We start from the raw sequence: 19536 nt of genomic DNA, 5'->3' as shown, positions 1-19536 counted from the left end.
AGAGTATGTATTTACAGATGCAGAGATTACCTTCAAGGTCGCAGGGTCACAATACTTGGAAATAGTAGATTGGGGATTTAGGTCCTCTAATTCCAAAACACCGTTGTGTTCCTTTTACAATATGCTACCAAAACACCATTACACTTGGTTGATCTATATTATAGTTAAGGTTAAACTTTGGTGATTCTGGAAAAGGAAATAAATGATTAGAAATGGTAATAGTTCCTGTTGGGGGGAGGCCTGTCCTTATGCCCCTTTTATGTCACCACAGCAGCCATTTAAGACAAACCCAGGAAACCCTGGCCAGCTGCTCCTCGCTCTGTGGGATCTTAATTCCGAAGCAGCTCCTGGGGATAGCTGGAAGATTTGAATATCTCTGGGATGTCACTGTCCAGCTTCGAAATAATTTTATAAATGGGTTTCTTCCAGGAAGGATCTGAGTCTTTCCCTGCAGAGACAGCCCTGAAGAACTCCTGTAACGTCAAGCTGGCGACTTCCAAGAAGCAATCCGGGACCTGCATTCCCAACGAGACACACAAGAAAGAGAAGACATGAGGCTGGGAAGCCCTGGAGCCCTCACTGCCTGACGCTCCTGTTCCCAGGGCGGCTGATAAGAGCATCCCTGCTCTACTGGGCCCTGATTGTTGCAGCCGTAGGAATCCCCTGCTCCCTCATCGACTACAAACCTTAAAAGGCTGGTGCCAATGAGACAGCCCTGGGAGAAAGCATATTAAGGACACTCCCTTTGTAGCAGGAGCTGATTCCACTCATGGGAGACATTCTGACTCTGATTGAAACGAAACCTTGGTTCAAAAGAGGTGTTTAGCATTCTTTTCCTTAGTGCGTACCATGGAAAAGAGTGCCCCCAAGTTTATGACTGTCGTACTGCATCCCACCATCTATAGAGGCTGGATCTATAGGCCTTGGAATCATTTCTGCTTCCAAAATCAACCATGATGTTGAGGGGGCTAAAGAATATGTTCCAGGACCGCATTCGGACTGGCACCCACAGGTCCTCCCGACCCAGCCTGGCCCGGGCTTGCCACACTGCATGCCAAGCGACCACCCCACCTGGGGAGATGTGGCAGCACTGCCTGCCCCACACATCCTGACCCCACATGCCTCAGGCGGCACAGTTCGTTTTACCCACAGGTCAGCTTAGTTCCAAACATATTCGGATGGAGCACCTGACCAGCACATGCCAGCAAGTCTTCCCTTTCCTGGAGGCATCAATACACTGCTCATTGTGATCACGGTCAAGTGAGAAGTCAAGAAGAGGCAAGTGGACTGCATGACCAGACACACCTGGCACCCGCAGAACAAGATGCCAGGTGCGCAGGGCTGTCAGCTGCACCCAGGGAAATGCGTGTCTGGATTCGGAGTTCTCAGGCTTAGACCACTCGCTCTCCCTTTTCTGATGCCTTACCTCTAAGGTGCTACCAAAGGACTAAGAAGCTTGAATATTGTTTGCTCATTATTTCCAGAAAGGATTTGAGATGACTTGCCATGGAAGGCCCACAAAGAAAACTGTTCAAGTGAGAATAAAGGTAAGAACCAAATGACGGACAGAAATTGTTGTAAAGAAAACTTGGGCCAAGCCTAGGTGCTGCAACTGAGCCCAGCATTTAGTCCTGGGCCTCCTGTAAGTTGATAACCACGGGGTATTCAGCCTACGAGTGAAGTGGCATAACACCTGGCAGACCTCTGCTGATTCGGTTTGCAGCATCCACCTGTTGCCTAAGAGAAGCTATGGAGGCTGTAATCTTTGCAGATGGGACAGAGGTTAGCCCGGGCTGCCCTGGCTCTCAATGATGTAAAGACAGACACACAGAAGGGGGTCTTTTCTAAAACTCCAACCTCCTGGGACCCCAGGTACACGGTCTTACCTCAAAGTCATTTCCCTTGTTATAGTGCATATTGAGAGCTCGAAAAAGTTCTGAGTCGCGGAGAATCACGAGCATTTTGGGATTGGTGACGCCATCTGAAATTGCCTGCCGGGCAGATTTCTCCATTTGGATGTAATAGAACTCTCGGAAGTTGCTGAACCACTTGATCATCTGGGAGGTGATGCAGCGGTTGAACTGCACAAGCAACAAGGTCCATCAGTCAGCCGTTTACCACCAGGTGCTCGGGGTAGAACTGTCAGCGTCCAGTTCAACAGCCGATTAATCAGAATGGCTTTAGCCAACATGAGAAGGGCCTGGCCTCCTTTAAAAAAGAAGCCATGGCCCTAGCCGGTTTGGCTCAGTGGATGGAGCATTGGCCTGCGGCCCAAAGGGTCCTGGGTTCGATTCTGGTCAATGGCACCTACCTTGGTTGCAGGCTCCTCGGGCCCTGGCTCTGGTTGGAGGCAACCAATCGATGTGTTTCTCTTACATCGATGTTTCTCTCTGTCCTTCCCACCACTCTTCCATTCTCCCCCCCCAAAAAAAATGAATGGAAAAATATCCTTGGGTGAGGATTAACAAAAAAAGAAGTAGCATCAGCCATGGCTATTTTCTAAGCCTATTCAGTCATGTACAAAAAATCTGGATTAGCTGTAGTGCCCACTAGAAAAAACATTTTTTTTTTGATGTCCTAGATTTATGAAGGTTTTCACCCATGAAAAGCTTGCCATGTGACTTTGGGAATGTCCAGGGTCCAGGCCAGTTTGGTACCAGCTTCTGCTGTGCCTGGGCCAAAGGCATGGCTGCCCCAGATCCTTCTGCCAGGTAAGGGGCCAAGGGAAGGAGTGAGTGTGCAGATCAGAGAGCAGTTTACCAGCAACTTGGAGTTGCAGAATGAGTGGAAATCAGAGCTTGGTGTAGGGATCAACCAAGCAACAGAACATGAGGGAAAGACCTGGGAAAGGCAAAGGAATGACATAGATACCAAGTATTAGCACTAACCCAGCACCCAAGGAAACGGAGGCCCTTGGAAACTTTATGGGAACAGACAAGGTCTGGTTCCAACCATCAGAGCCTGATTTTCCTTGTTGTCACACTTGATCGGGATGTATCTCCACTCCCTTTGAAACGCAGCTGTTTGAATGCCCGTTCAACAGTGTCCAACTCTCTGTATATCTTGTCTTTTTTGCAGTGTCCTCAGCAAAGACAGAACACTAGGCCACTGCCCCCCTGTTTCCTCCCCACGTGCTTCTGTGTTTATCTACAGCTCAAAAGCTCAACTTTCCTAGCTCCAAGTTATTCATGATTATTCAGGCCAAGTCTCACCCCTGAACTGGAAACCACCCCAGTGCGGCCAACATTAGGGGAGCTAAGGTGCACACATGATGACCTAGGACCTGCCTCACACCTCACACGGGGTGAACCCAATGCCACTTGGGAGTTGTGAGAAGCTGACACTCAGTAGGATGACTTTACCTGGACGTCGGGAAAATACGCCTTCAGGAGGTTGGAGCTGGGATAGCGTGTGAAGAAAAACATCAGTTTGGCCTTCTTCAAGTGACCAGGATTTAGACCCTCCTGGATTTATCCCCGGGTCAAGGAAAATGAACACCAGTTTATCAAATAATACTATCAAATTATCCAAACGGTGAATTAGTTGTCCTGTTCCTTATGCTTTTTATTTTTATTTTGGTTGAATCATGTATTTGCTCCATTTCTGTGTCTCTGGCAAGTCTGATCCAGTAAGCTTTTTCTTTCTGGGTGCTGAATACCATATATGCACAGCACCGTTGCAGAATTTAAAAACCACCTCGATGTGTGAAAGTTCTATGGCATAAATAAGTTTGCTGTACTTTGCATGTGCTTTCAGAATAGGATGGGAAGAGATGGCAGCTCTTTCCCAGATAAATCATTTTAAAACCCCAAGAAGAGATTTACTTTCCCTTTTGCCTCAGTTTCCTCATCTGTAAAATGAGAAGAGTCAACTCGATGGTCCCCATTCTCACTCTCATAATTGCCTTTGCAGTGTTTAAGCCAACAAGCGTCTAACCAGACAGTAGCAGATCACCGCTGGCTTTGCCTCAAGGAACTTGAGCTGCTGCTCTGCACCTGCTCTCGGTCCACCTGGAAGAACTTCCCTCCTCCTTCCTGTCTCAGCTCAGCCACTTCCTCCTCCGGGAAACCTTTCCTTGCCCAATTAGACTGTCCTTACCCTGGGCTACCCAGGCTCTTTGCACATACCTCTGTTGTCGCAATGACCTTATTGGAATTTTCACTGCATGTTTGACTCCCTGTTTAGACTGTGAGCTCCTCGGGGGGCAAGGACCTTATATTTTCATCTTTGTATTCCACGTGGCTAGCCCAGTGCTAGGAACATAGTAGGTGCTCAATAAATGTTTGTTAGCTAAAGGAATGAGTGAATGGTTAAATGGTCAACCTTAATCCATGCACAACTAGGGAAAATGTCTTCCGACCCATACCTCAGTCTGGGAACAGATTCCTTCCCCTTTAACGAGAGCAGGGAGCTGTGATATGACTGTCCAGCACCGGAGTGGGAGGGAAACGAAGTTTTTTGCTCAGGAATACTAAGCATTGCCGGGGACAGTCCCAGGACTGGGTGAGAAGCTTTACACAGAGGAACCTTGGAGGTCTCGGGTCCGGGAGCTATAGCTTTAAGACTCCTCAGTAGGGCATACCAGTTTAGCCAAAGGAAACCCAACTCATTAGAGTTCTAGCTGGCCCGGCACACAAGCTGCTTCCTGAAGCCCCTTGCACCCTGCCTCATTGGCACTTCTTACTCTTCCCATAGGTTCACACGTGTGTGGACAGAATCCTGGACGTGGGCCTCTGAAGACCCAGTTTGAGATACTGATTTTGCCACCGATGAGCTGTGTGGGTTTGGGCAAGCCACTTACCTTCTCTGGGCCACTTCTAAATGTAGAAAGTAGTGGTGACAGCTTGGCAGTCAGACCCTGGGTCTGAATCCTGGCCCTGCACGTGTCTGTCTTGTGACTTTGGGCAAGTTCACTTTTCTGCCCCAGCTCTCCGATACCGGGTCTAACGTGGATGCTTGGGGCCCACACCCTCTCCTGTGAAACACTGGCCAAATGGAGGCCAGATTTCAGAATTCTGTTCTTTTATGCAGGTGATCTGGTCTGTGTACCATATGTCAGTTAACCCCACAGCAGAGGCTGTGGCAGCCGTCTGTAATCCAATACATTACTATTTCCACAGCAAAATGGACGACTATTGTACACTAAGTGGGGCGATCTGTAAGTAACCTCCAATCAGTGCAGGTCAGGTTTTGCCACCAAAAACAAAGCTCCCATCAGCCTTAGGGAAAAGAAATCAGGGATTTCCAGAGCTTTTCGTGTTTCAGAATGTAGCTCAGTGGTAGTGGACTCGCACGTGGGAAATGCTGGCAGCAGTGCCTGCCACAGAGCAAGTGCACAGCAAGTGCTACCTCGTTATTAGCTGCTAATCACACCTGCTTCACGGGGATGTATGGGGGATTATGTGGGGGGTCAGGATGCTGCCTGGGGACTCCAAATCATTCCAAAGGTAGCCAAGTGCCTCACCTGTGCAGCCAGGCCCAGCACATAGCATAGGCCCTGAAGCTCTCTGAGCCCAATCCTCATTTCACAGGGCAGGGCCAGGCGCACAGTAGGTGCTGAGAAAGGTCAGCACGCCCCTCCCACGGGAAGTACAGCAGAGAAGCTTCGGGGACTGAGTTCTTGAGTTTCTTCCGCCATTGCCTGACCTTCACAGGGAGTCTTCACCAGACAGGAAGCCTTTCTCACACAGGGTGATCGCCTAACAAGAAAATCTGTCTACGTTGATATCTCTCTGGCTCCAAGATCCCCTGCTGCCCGAAGAGGCAGTGGTGGCAGGTGACATGTTCTTAGCATTGGTTTTATCGTTGCTACTGCCTGCCTGGAAAGCAGCCGGGAGCACCCAGCTTTGGGGTGTTCCCAACATCTGTGACCAGCAGGGGGCGCGCATAGCATTCAGGACGCAAGAGCCAGCCCTGGTGTGGCAATGAGCTGGTCCCACCGCATCCTGCCGCCCTTACTACAGCTTGCCAGACTGTTCACACCACAGGCACATGGACCTCTGGACACTCCATTCAGGGCCGCCCTTGAGAAGCAGCAGCATGAGCTCAGCTCACTTTAAAAGGGCAACTTCCCAAAATGTGCTGCCAGGAACGTAAGTCCTACACGATACTTGTTGGTCACATGAGTTTGGGACTGCATACATTCTCCTCTTAGAGCTTCACATTGGACTTCAGCATGTTAAAGGCTCTGAGAAGTCCCGCAGCAAAGACACGAACCCAGTATGTACTGCAACTATTTATTCCCCCTAATTCAGCAACTATTAATATCCGGAGGGAGCTTTACTCTGGGAAACACTATTTAAAGAGAGGAGTGCTCGCTTCGGCAGCACATATACTAAAATCGGAATGATACGGAGAAGATTAGCAAGGCCCCTGTGCAAGGATGACACGCAAATTTGTGAAGCGTTCCATATTTAAAGAGAGAGAGAGAGAGAGAGAGAGAGAGAACAGAGAGAGAGAGAGGAGAGCCTGCCTAAAGGTGGCAAAGGTGATGCAAAAGGTCCAGACTCCTGGCCCCTCAGCCTTCCTCAGGGCATCCCCTCTCCCGCCACATGCCCAACCCCGCTTTAGTCCTCTCAGCTGCAGCTGAGAAGCTGTTCCTTACACTGAGGGCTCCTTCCCCCGTCCCAGTTGCCTCAGGTCTCGTCCCCGAGGAAAATGTCTCCTTCCCCATCTGGCCCAGAAGTGCATGGGCCCTCAGATCCTCCTCATGGATTATCTAGACCAGCGGTCGCCAACCGGTGGTCTGCGAGGTCCGAAAGGTTGGCGAGCGCTGATCTAGACGGTGCAGGCCTTTTGCCTGGAGAGCCAGGAGGCTGGGGGAGCCATGCCTCGGGTGACGTCATTCCTTTCACCCTTTCTGCGGAGGTGTGTAGGCAGCTGACAACCCAATATCGAGTCCTTCCTTCCATAGGGTATTTGTCATATTTTGGGATCCCATTGGAGTTTAAAAACAAAATCCTTTCAGACCCAAAGCATTTAAGTGAGTAAGGGTAGAATCTGATGTGCCATGGAGAATGAACCTTCCCTCCCAGCGGGCTTAAACCCAGAGTGAGGTCACCACTCTCTCAGGAACCTAGTAACGGTGAGCCACAGGGAAGGAAGCCCATCGAGAAAGACAAGCCATGCCCTGTGCCATGTAGTTCTCTGTCCCCGCCGCCCCTCCTTCCCAGGTTCGCTGCTCTGGGCTGTCACTGGGAGAACTTCCCTTTCTGGTAAAGGATATGTGGACTGAGGGGAATGGGAGCCCCTCGGCAGCAGCCTGCAGGCCACCCTGCTCCATCTTCACGGAGGGAAGAAAGGGCAGCTTCTCCAGGCAGGTGGAAGCCAAGGGCACGGGGTGCTGCTGGCTCAACACCGAAGGTCGCAGTTTGACAGCTCCCCAAGGTCGCAGGGCAGACTCCGGGGAGGAGTGACTTTGGGAAGATGCACCCTGGGGGAGACGGCCGCTCCAGTGACCCGGGGGTCCATGACCCAGGAGCTGACCCAGAATCTGACTTTCCTGCATGTGGGAAGGCACGGTCACAGCATAGTTTGTTGGGGGGCCCTGGCAGGGTTTGGAGGTCATTCTTGGGGAGACAGGGTATGTAGGAGAGTCTAGAGGCTTGGCCAGTGATGAGTTTCCCAGTGGGCACCCAGCCTGAGCCTGGGCCTGGGCCTGGGCCTGGGCCCCCCTGGGCAAGATGGCCAGCGGGAGGGGGTTTTCACAGGCACCTTCCTCGGGTGAAGCCTCGCTTCTGCCCCCTGGCACCAGCCCCTGGAAGCTTCGGCCCCGCTGAGTCAGGTGGCCTGGCGGGTCCAGGAGTACCTTTTGTAACACCGAGTCCACAGCCTGGGACACTGCCCCCGTCAGTTCTTTCCTCAGGATCTCCAGCAAAGCTCGTGTTCCGGAAGGAAGGAACCTGGCTTCCTCAGGCTGGTGATCGACCTCAGCCACTCTGTGTTCTTCCAGCCCAGGGAGGTCCCCACTGGAACCCTGGTGGCGGCCACTGTCCGTAGCCCAGGGCCGCCGCCCGCAGCCATCCCTCTGCTTTGCACTCCGAGGGCCGGGCGCCGAGTCCCGGGGCTCAGTCTGCAGGATGTGCTCCTGCAGTTGTCTCAGCTGTTGCTTCAGCAGGTGAAGCTGTTCTCTCACGTGAGGGCCCCCCTTCCTGCCGCCCTGGCTCCCAGCAGGGCCTGGCTTCAGGGGGGGCTGCTGCGTGGGAAGGTCCTGCTTCCTCTTCCGCTCCCGGGCCTTCTCCGGGCAGCTGGGGCTGTCCCCGGCTCGGGCGCTGCCGGGCACCAGAGGGTTAGGGGAGAGGCACATGCCTCGGATGATGGTCTCCACGCGGGCCCTCTTGGCCTGGATGTGCTCATCCCAAAACCAGTCAGGGTCGGTGAGGCTGGGATTGGGGACCCGGTTCCAGGGAAAGGAGGCATCTCCGCCCTGCTCATGGGGCGACGGGCTTCTCCTCCCTTCCAAGCCAGAGTTCGGATCCATCCCCTGCTCCAGGGTCACTTGCTCCATGAGGGAATCCCTTCTCCTAATGTCCTCAGCTGGAGGTGCCGCCGAATGAGCCGGGTCGAGGATTCAGCCTCTGGGATACTGGGGCTTAGGAACCTCCTGGGCTGACTCTGAAATTGAAGACAGGAAGAACACGGTACATGTGACGTTCAGCCGTGCTTTTCAAACTGGACTGTGCGCACAGGCCACCTGGGGACCTTGTCAGAATGCGGATGCTGACTCCCCGGTCTGCGTGGGGCGGGAACTGGGTCTCTCACCAGCCCCCAGCGGCCGTGGTGCTGCAGGTTTGGGACCACACTCTGAGGATTCCCGAGTGAGTGATCCTCCAGGGAGGAAGTTCTGCCAGGGCATGCATAGCAGTAACACAAGAATGGCAATAAAAAAAAACGATGACAGCTAACCGCATAACTGACATTGTGCCAACAACGGTACATCCATCACCTGATTTAATGATCACAACATCTCCCTGAGGATGTTGTCATTCCTACTTTACAGATAAAGAAACCGGCTCAGAGCGGTTACGAAGTTGCTTCCTGAAGTCATACAGCTAGTCAGTGGCAGGCTGGAGTCAAGACAAGATTTGTCCGATTCAAAGTAACTTTCTTAGTGACTACCTGCAACACAGTCATCTGGCACTTGTTAAAAATAGCAAATTCAGCAGCCGGTTCTGCTAAATCAGAATCCCTCAGTGTTGGGGCAGGGAACCTGCCTTTGAAACAAATCAAAAATGGAGAGCCAGCTGTCCCTCGCCTGGAAGAATCGGATTATGCATTCATTTGCATGCGCTCAACATTGAACAGCTATTTATTAAGCACTTCCCACTCAGCAGGCCTTCTCTGGGCACTTGGAGAGACAGTGGGGACAAGAGCAGCAGAGTTTGCTCTCACCTAGCTGGCTGTCTAGCAGGAGAGAGAGAGCAAACAGTCGGTTCTCAGGTCCTGATCCCTGTTAAGAAGAAGCACAATAGGGATTGGAAATGAAGGCATGGGGAAAGGAGGGGGCTATTTTAGGAAAGGCTGCCTGAGGCTGTTTTATTCCCACCAAGTTTCAAGATACACTGCGCTTTAACCTGGAGGCTTCTGATAGCAGGTTAAGGCACTTCAAGTTTATGAGACATTGGTACGTGTTACCTCATTGCACTTCACGCCAAACGTGAGAGTCAGGGTAATCCTCCCACCCGAGAGTGGCTCTCGGTTCCAAATCTTTTGATGCCAAATCTTTTGCGCAACCACACTTCAGCTACCTCGCTGCAGGTGGAAGGACTTTTCTGTCTGTTAAGCAGATTCCTCCTTTCCTAGAAGAGGTAAATGATTCCCGCCCCCCGTACCCCCCAATAAATTTCCCCTCTCCTTTGTTCCTCTTGCGCAAAAGCAAACGCTGGCAGGAGAGTTTGCTTTCTTCTTCCCACTTTCATCCTAATGCTTACTTGGAATTCTCTACCTCAGGCAAATCTCAGCTCTTCTGTGGCCAGTGGGTCCTCGTCCGTAGACATGGCCATGGCCTCCACCTGCAGCCTCCTGGCGACTAGCAGAGACACCCAACACAAGCTCCCTGTGAGCAATGCCACTCTAAGCTCCAGGGTAGAGGGCGGGAGGTGGGGACAGCTGCAGTGCCACGGGGTGGGGGGGTGGGGGGAAGAGGGGGGGGACAGGCCGCTGGAAGAAGGCCAGGTTCTAGGGTCAGAATAACTAGAAGGTTCTTGCTTTGAGTAAGACATTTGTAAATTACAAACATAAAAACAGATGACCTGAGCCCTGGCCTGTGTGGCTTAGTTGGTTGAGTATCGTCTCATGCACCAAAAGGTTGTGCGTTCAATTCCTGGTCAGGGCACATGCGCAGGTTGCAGGTTCAATCCCCTATCGGGGTGCATATGGGAGGCAATCAATAGATGTTTCTCTCTCTCCCTCTCCCTTCCTCTCTCTCTAAATCAACAAAAAATATTTTTAAAAATAATTTTTAAAAATAACTTGACAAATTAATATAATTAAAGAAATTATTATTGCCAAGTTTAATCTAACATCTTTGGAGTCACTACCCTCAACACTCACCTATGTTTTTTATAAATTTATTTTAAACTAGAGGCCCAGTGCACGAAATTCGTGCATGGGGGGTTTCCCTCAGCCCAGCCTGCACCCTCTCCAATCCAGGACCCCTCGGGGGATGTCCAACTGCCGGTTTAGGCCCGATAAACCGGCAGTTGGACATCCCTCTCACAATCCGGGACCACTGGCTCCTAACTGCTCACCTGCCTGCCTGCCTGATCGCCCCTAACTGCCCCTCCTGCTGGCCTGGTCACCCCCAACTGCCCCCCCCCAACCCCCCACCACTGGCCTGGTTGCCCTATGCAGCCTGTTTGGTTGGTTTGGTTGTCCCTTCAGTTGCGGCCATCAACACTCACTCACGTTGACCTGTCCTGGGCTTTGTGTTCCACGAGCATCCAAACTCCTTCGTGCCTCATGTCTTTGCCCTTACTCTTCCCTCGGCCTGGAAGGCCTTTCTCCCACCTTTCCACCTGATAAACCCCGACTCTTCTTCTAAAATCCAACTGCAATGTCACCACCTCCCTAACGTGATCACATGTCTTCCCCTTCAGACTGTGAGCGCCCTCTGTGTCTCCAAGTAGTGCCTGGCTGCCAACTGTCACCAAATAGATGTTTGCCGACTCCGCTGAATTAATTGTGCTGTAGGCGCTTCATTTACGAGTAGACTGACTCCTTGTATTAGAGGCACTTTATTTCAGATTCATGTAGCACCTACATGGAACAAAGTCAATACAGAGAGAGAGGGAGGAAGAGAGAGAGACCACACATGTGCAAGAGAGTGCATAGACCCACACACTTTGCCAGCTCTCCCTTGTGGGTATTTAAGGTATGGTTTCTGAGGTCCCATGTAGTGTGTGTGCTCCAGAAGCCAGAACTACTAGGGGCTCGGTGTGTTTCATGAAGTAACAATCAGCAGGAATGTCTCGGGGCGGGAATCTGGAAATGCAGCCAGACTCCGCTGCGGCCGGGCACCCGGAGGTGTCTGTGCCCGTCTCTGTAGGACAATCATGGAAACTCTGCATCTGGGCCGAGAAACAGGAAACCTCTGTGCTGGGGGCAGCGTGCTGCCCAAAGCCCTTTATCTGGGTGTGGCGAGAAGCAGCAATGCTTTCTGTTTGAAAATTAACTAGCAGCACTCTCCCATCCACTGATAAAAGGAGCAATTGTCACAGCCCTTTAAAATTAGCTTCACTGCTCTTCTGAGATGATGCAAGTAACATGGGATCACTTTACTTCGCAAATACAGAAATGTATGAAGAGCAGAAGAAAGACGCCTATAATGCGCCTTCCAGAAAAAAACCACAAATAACATTTTGGTGTCCATTTTCTTCCAAACTTCTTTCTCTGTGTGCAGATAATTTTACATAATTTCTCACAATTATATAAATGGTAAAAGCCAAAAAAATGGAATAATTATACACTGAGTGGCCAGATTATTATGATCTCTGAATGCATAATAATCTGGCCACTCAGTATATATCCTATATAATAAAAGGCTAATATGCAAATTGTCCCCTCGACCAGGAGTTCGACCAGCAGCCAGGCCAGCCAACCGCCCATGTCCCCTACCCCTGGCCAGGCTGGTCGGACCCCACCCATGCCCGAATTCATGCACCGGGCCTCTAACACACACACACACACACACACACACACACACACACACACACTGAGTGGCCAGATTATTATGCGTTCAGAGATCATAATAATCTGGCCAATCAGTGTAGATACATAGTTCTATAGCTTCACTTTTTTCTCTTTCATGTCAATGAAAATCAATCAACATTGTGAAAGCTGATGAGATGGCATTGCATGGGTGTACTCTAATTGATTAGATGAAGTCCCTTTGATAGATTTGTTCCTGTGTTTTCACTGTTATAGCAGTAGAAACAACACAGCATGAAGGTTGAGAGTGTGGGCCTCTGATTCCTGCCTAGACTTGATTCCTGAGGGCCACTTACTAGCTTTGCTACCTCTCTGTACCTCAGCTTTCTCATCAATAAAATGGGAATAACCATAATACCTACCACTATCATAGGGTTTTGGTGAGGATCCAATGAGTTAACGTATGTTATGTTTTTAGAATAGTTCTTGGCACATAGTAAATTGCTGATACCTGTCAGCTGTTATTATGAGTAAGAGTAACATTGAGAGGAACACTTCTCTATCTACCTCTGTGGGAACTTATCCTATCATTTCCTTAGGATTTCTTTCTAGAAGAGGAAATTCTGAGTCAAAGACTAGGCCGACATTAAACATTTTGTTTTTTGCCCAAATGCCCTCCAGGAATGTACCACCTGTTTGGGATGAGGGACTGATGAAGAACTTTCCATTTTTACTCTGTATATTTCTGTATTAATTGGATTTTTATAAGAATGTTTTCATGCCCTAGCTGGTTTGGCTCAGTGGATAGAGCATTGACCCACAGACTGAAGGGTCACGGGTTGATTCTGGTCAAGGGCACATATTTTGGTTGCAGACTTGATCCCCAGCCCTGGTTGGGGTATGTGCAGGAGGCAACCAATCCATGTGCTTTCTCACATCAATGTTTCTCTCCCTCTGTTTCCCCCCTCCCTTCCACTCACTCTAAAAATTCAATGGAAAAATATCCTCGGGTGAGGATTAAGAACAACAACAAAGAATGTTTTCATGCATTATTTGTATATATACTTTTAAATAGCCTATTTGTTCTCTTACCAACATATCTATAAAAGGACACATATCCCTTCATCTTCATCAACATTGGTTATTATCAATATTTTAAATATTGGCCTATATGAGTGTTATCTCATTACTTGTATTTCTTGACTCTCAGTAATCTTGCTCATTTTTCATGTATTTTTGGGAAATATTTATGTGGTATACATGATAAAGCAAACATGTTTATACCATTTGAGTTAATAATTCTACATCTAAGAAATAGAATTAAGAAAATAGGCAATAACCACAGATTTATGTCAAAAATGATTATCCCAGTATTATTTATAAGAGTAGAGATTGGTGAAATAAATTATAAAGTATGTATCATCTTCAAGAGACTATATTATGCAGCTATTATTTTAAAATCGTGTTTAAGAAGAGCTTATAGAATATTTATAGTAAGTGGGGGAGAGAAATTACATACAAAGAAATTAAATACAAATAAAAGAGATGAGAAAGAAATACATTAAAATGTAAACAATAGTTCTTTATGAGTGATGGAACCATAGGTAACTTTGTTTCTCTACTTCTTTTTCTTTTCTTTTTTTTTTCTTTTACCCTTTATTGTTGAAAGCATTACATAGGTCCTCCTTTTCACCCTACTAACCTCTTCTAGCTCTCTCCCTTCCTCCTCCCTTCCCAGGCCCTCACCACCCCATTGTCTTCTCTACTTTTTTTCTGTATTTTCCATATTTTCTATGGGTATATTTTTACTTTTCTAACTTAAAGAAAGGCAACCTTTGCCTTTAGTAATTAAGAACTTGCACTTGAGGGAGAAGCTGTGCATGTGTGGAGGAAATCTCTGTACATTCTGCTCAATTTTGCAGGGAACCTAAAACTACTCTAAAAAATTAAGTCTGTTAAACAAACAAAGCTTGCATTTTCTCTCCTTGAGTCTTTCCCAAATATATATACTGCTGGGCACCAGACATAAAAAGCCCCACTGGAGAAGCAAATTTTGCTACAAACATGAGCACAGAACACGGGGCTCACGAGATTTCTGTGAAGAGGTTATACAGGATTTTACAGCTACAAAGTGTGACGTGAGGGCGAGGTTGAATTTTAAGTAACAGACATAAGAAAGAAAGAAGCCGCGTGCTGTCTCCTTTCAGCTGACGTGTTAGAAGACAGGCAGCGTCTGCAAGATTATCATCGCACAGACCGCCGCCTCCCCGTGCCTCTGTGCCCCTCTGGGGGTCTCCCTGGAGACCTCCCACGCTCTGCTCATAGGGGTAGAGGGAGGGTTCTCACGCCTAGGAGATAACCACCCACAATATTGTTAGGAAAATATGGAGGAAAATGCCTTCTCCTCTGCAGACGCGACAGGATCTAAGGGCCCACCATGGGCCCATCATAATAGTGATCACTTAATCACACTTTTATATCCAAACACACTTTTGTCTGACACACACACAGTATTGCTGGACCATCAAGTACTCCCCTCTCGTCCTTACCGGGCTCAGCAAACTTTAGCTGCCAATGTAACACTTGTTCAGCAGCACATCTCGGGGTCAGGCAGTATTTTTATGCTTGGCTAAGGTGTTTGCATATACAACCTCATCTCTGTTTCATTCCTTCAGATGGGGCCGCTGGGAGGGGTGCTGCATCACCCCCGCCTGGACCATCCATCTCTGGCCCAGCCCTGAGAGCTCCCTGCCCCACTGACGGATGGTGGAAATGGGGAGAGGAGGTCAGACTGACGGCTCAGGCCACACAGTCCTGTCCACCCATAGACATACAATCAAGTCAGAAGCCATTATGGCCGGCGTCCCTGGAGCCTATGAACTGCTGAACGATCTACCTACCGGGGGTCAGACCTACGTAGGATGCACTAGCTCTATGTGACCTTATGCAAGTTAACTTCGCCTCTTTCCCCCGTTTCTTCCTCTGTAAAATGGGGTTGATAACAGTGCTATCTCCTAGGGTTGCAGTGAAGATCACATGTAATAACACACGCCCGGGGCCTGCACTCTCCAGCCCTGATAATAATAACTTTTGGAAGGTCCCACAGCCCTGAATGTTTGTGCTGGAAGGGGCTTAGGGATTACCTGGTACAATGAGCAGTTTCCAAACTTTTAGATTTCAACGACTGATAACATAAAATAATGGGACCAGATTCAGAATTGCTAGCATTTTATTTGCCGATAAGAGCACAAAAAGTAAGCATACAAAAGACTACAATTTACTATCATTTCTATTTCGTAAAAGAAAAGAATCTTAACCATCACGTTTAAAAAAGAACAAAGGGCATAAATAAATAAATTTAGCTTTGTAAAAAAACTCCATACATTGCCTATTGTGAAAAACCAATGAAAACATCACAGACCAGTGTTAGGGAACCCTGGATCTTCATGCCGTGGCCTTGCTTTATGCATGAGGCAGACAAAGCCCAGAGAGATGAAGGGGCATGCCTCAGATCACACACAGTAGCTGCGATGGATCATCGCTCTCTAGGAAAACACCCCCGCATGTAAGAGATCCTTCCATCGGGCTGTGAGGTAAGTAAGACAGGTGCCCTGGGCTGTGAGGTGAGAGGTCTGAACTCTATCCCCAGCCATTTGCCCTCAAGCCTCTGCCTTTTCCACTTTCCTAAAATAGGGATGATAAGCGCCCCCTCACTCAAGGCAGGTGTGCGAACCTAACGAAAGAAGAGTTTCAAATGTGCTCGGGAGAAGCACACCAGGCTACGGAGGAGTGCCATGTCTCTGTGGCTGTAGTTTACTTGAAAGTATTTCGGCCAACAAAAACAGATGGAGCAAATATAGCAATAGGTCAACCGTTGTTAAGTCTAGATGATGGGTATGTAGACACTGACAGTCCCCCCACTTTTCTGCATAGTTAAATATTTTAATAATAAACATTCCATCATTTTAAAAAGTGCTCCGGCAAGGTAAAGGGAAGGGATGGTGTTACTCACAGAGAAGATGCTTGCTTTCGGGTTGGTCTGAGTCCTGGGCTCTGCAGCCAGGTGGGGCCACCACCCGAGGAGATGGAGCAGTCCACCCTTCACCAGCCTTGGGCACACGGAGCCATGGTCAGGAAGTGATTTTGGTTTCCCTGCTTCCTCCCCAGTCAGGCCTGGTGCCTGTGGCTGGGTGAGGGAAGTCTTCTGCCCCTTCTCAGTGCAAGGCGGGGTCTGACAGCCTCAGCCCTGCTACAGCCCTGGGCACTGGGGACAGTGGGGACTGCCTAGCACAGCCAACCGGTGTGGGGGGCTTATGAATATGCAGAGAGAGGCCACAGCTGGTTGGCTGACCCCCTGCCATGTCCCACCCTCCACTTCAACTGATGCCCAGAAAAGTCAGCTAATAGAGGACCCTCCTGAAATGCCATCTCTTCTGTCCTTGCCTACAGACCTACAGAGCCCCTTGAACATTTGGGGATAGAGTTACTCAGCGTCTTCCATTGCACTGGCCTCCAGCAGGGAGCTCCTGACAGCTGCTTCCAAATCCGCCAGCGAGGCAGCTCCAAAGTGAACATCTTCCTCCCTGTATCCTCCTGAGGATACTGAAATCAGTCCAGCACCGAAATATGGCGTCTCAGCTCTGCAGAAAGGAGAGGCCCTGTGGCTTGTTCCTCCTGCAGAGGTTCAAACACTGGTGGGGAGGCTGTCTGCTGGGCCCACAGCCCCCATCTCTGGCAGAGCTGGGGAGAACTCACTGGCCAGATCACCTACACCTGAACATCACTTGAATTCTGCCATCTTCTCCTCCTTCAGGTTGGGAAGTGGAGTGAGTGTCTGAAATACAGCAATCAAAATCAATGAACTACAGCTCAACTTAACATGGATAAATTCTCGAAACGTAATGTTGGGTGAAAGCAGAAGGTCACAGAATGATACAGGCACTGTGACTCCATTTATGCTACATTTTAAAATAGGCCAAACAATGTCTAGGTCTTCACTGAGTATTCACCTATCCACTAGTTTTCATTTAAAACTGAATGGAGAGATAGATGGAATCTACACGTCAGGCGTCATACGAAGCGTATCGTCTCTATTTATGGAGCCCAGAAGTGGAAGGACAGGCTGCAGCCCCATCTGCCATTGGTCAATAATGTTCACAAATATATAAGCGAGGGTGTGAGTTCAGACCACACATACGAATACTGCGGGATTTCAGGTAAGGGGAAAGAATGCTGTGTGTGTTTCCTTTTTAAATCCTCACCTAAGGATATGTTTTTCACTGAGTCTACAGAGAGAGAAAGGAGAGGGAGAGAAACATTGATGTGAAAGAGAAACGTATGGGTTGCCTCCCATACGTGCCCTGACTGGGGATCAAACCTGCAATCTGGGTATGTGCCCTGACCAGGGATCAAGCCCGTGACCCTTTGGTGCATGGGACGGTGCTCTAACCACTGAGCAACCCACCCAGGGCACCGTATGTATCATTTAAGGCCAGCTGCCACTCTGTGGTGTTTTTCATTAACAGAGCCATTATTAACCTTCCTAGAAACAAACATTTTTCTTACATAATTTGAAAGTACACACGTCTTTTCCTCAATTGAAAAAATCGGCAAAACTGAGTATAGTTTAGGACACGTGCGTATTGAAGCTACAAAGTGAGTGGGTGGTTAAAACATAATTCAGCGTAGCGGTGGTTAACTTTGGGAGGATCAGCAAGGAGGGCCACACAGGGCTTTCCCATTCCTTACGCTGGGTGGTGAGGGTGGATATTCCTTTCATTATTTTTCTTTAAACCATACACATGTATTAATACACTCTTTTGAATGTATATTTTACAATACATTTTTAAACATTCTCTTTTGAACCCTGCCACAACTTATGTTCATAAACTCCTGTCCCAGTCGATGATGCTGTGTCCTGGGAGGCTCTCAACACAGAAGAGGGTGGAAGTCTATTGAGTTGGACCTTGGACTCCATGGAAGTTCATAGGCAAATCTCAAGGAAATCAATTCAACCTTTATCCTCTGAGGGGGACTTTGCAGACTACTGTGCATGTGTGTGTGTGTGTGTGTGTGTGTGTGTGTGTGTGTGTGTGTGTGTGTGGTGGCTCTGCCTGTAACATCTAAGGTTAACCTGGGTGATCACTGAAATTCCAGGATAAATGCTTTGTCACTTGATTCAGGCGTGTACTTATAACCCTTAGATAAGAATCTCAAAAATTAATTATTTAAAACTAAAACAATGGGGGAGGGGGAGGGGAGTGATCAGGAGGGGGGTCAATGGGGGAAAATGGGGACATCTATAATACTTTCAACAATAGAGATGAATAAAAAATAAATAAAAAATTAAGTAACCATCTAAAAAATATTAACAGCAACCCCTTACAAGGGATTGCCATAGTTCTAATTACTGATCTTGGATTCTTTAGCTGCATCCAGCAGTATTTAGTCATTCTACTTGTATTTATTAAGTACCTAAAGAGGACCAGGCACTATGTTCTGTGCAGAGGATAGAGGAAAATTCAGGCATACCTCAGAGATGTTTCGGGTTCCGCTCCAGACCACTGCAATAAAGCGAGTACCGCAATAAAGCAAGTTGTAATCTTTCTGCCGGTGAAAGATCTGGCCTTCAATTTGTAAAAATTGAAACATTGTAAACTACAATAAAGTGAAGTGCGATAAAATGAGGTATTGGAACATCTCTTTCCTCCTGCTACTCTGCCCAGGAGAGGAGACAGACAGGTAAATAGGACATTACAAAGCAACGTAGAGATACAAACACCATGCTTTGCAAGCACAGAAAAGGTATGTTAACTCTGCCCAAAGGGATTAGGAGGGGATTGTAAATGGCTTTGGGGGATGATTACAGTCCTAGGTAAATAAGAGAACAACCCACACAGACATCTGAAGGAGTGAGGATACTTTGGGGCTATGCTGGGTAGTGTGGGTAGGACTATCACAATGTAGCCAGAGGCCAGGTGCCTGGTCAGGCTGAGGAGTTTGAACTTTATCCTGCCAAAGGCAGAAGCAATCGGAAGACTTTAACTAGGGGGAGTGACAGGATTAGAGTTGAATCTTTGACACAGGTGTGGAGGATAGAGAACGTGAGTGGTGCCTGCCCAGTGTGGCTCAGTGGTTGTGTGGCTCAGTGGTTGAGCATCATCCTGTGCACCAAGAGGTCGCTGATTTGATTTCCAGTCAGGGCACAGGCTTGGTCTCCAGCAAGAGGCCGCCAACTGATGATTCTCTCTCCCTCTCCCTTTCTCTCTCTCTCTCTCTCTCTAAAATTAAAAGCAACAAATACATATTTTTTTTAAAAAGAGTGGAGGCCCACGGAAAATTAGGAAACTTAAAAAATAAATCAGGTGGGGTGGGGGCTGGGTGGAGGGG

General features: G+C 48.5%; 1 protein-coding gene and 1 non-coding gene across 2 annotated transcripts; one reads left to right on the top strand and one right to left on the bottom strand.

The window, feature by feature from the left end:
- Positions 1-329: 329 nt before the first annotated feature.
- Positions 330-8506, bottom strand: PROX2 (prospero homeobox 2). Its single transcript, XM_008139205.3, has 4 exons — positions 7226-8506; positions 3363-3470; positions 1887-2081; positions 330-515 (listed from the first exon to the last, which is right to left on the bottom strand). Exons 1-4 carry the CDS (start codon positions 8504-8506, stop codon positions 330-332), a joined length of 1770 nt encoding a protein of 589 aa, XP_008137427.2.
- On the top strand, positions 6311-6417 carry LOC114230687 (U6 spliceosomal RNA). Its single transcript, XR_003616654.2, has one exon. It is a non-coding gene; the product is annotated as a U6 spliceosomal RNA (small nuclear RNA).
- Positions 8507-19536: the final 11030 nt, after the last annotated feature.

This window comes from Eptesicus fuscus, chromosome 5 (assembly GCF_027574615.1).
Source record: "Eptesicus fuscus isolate TK198812 chromosome 5, DD_ASM_mEF_20220401, whole genome shotgun sequence".
Taxonomy (NCBI): Eukaryota; Metazoa; Chordata; class Mammalia; order Chiroptera; family Vespertilionidae; genus Eptesicus; species Eptesicus fuscus.
The sequence above is the reverse complement of the archived record's forward strand: the minus strand, read 5'-3'. Positions and strand labels throughout refer to the sequence as shown.

What these genes read in the sequence shown, in the direction of transcription:
- PROX2 (XM_008139205.3), bottom strand. Translation starts at nt 8,506, where the DNA reads ATGGAGCAAGTGACCCTGGAGCAGGGGATGGATCCGAACTCTGGCTTG. An exon ending in TCCCATTCCCCTCAGTCCAC is followed by an intron (nt 3,471 to 7,225) that starts ATATCCTTTACC and finishes ACCCGGGGATAA; the next exon opens with ATCCAGGAGGGTCTAAATCC. An exon ending in CGTATTTTCCCGACGTCCAG is followed by an intron (nt 2,082 to 3,362) that starts GTAAAGTCATCC and finishes TTGCTTGTGCAG; the next exon opens with TTCAACCGCTGCATCACCTC.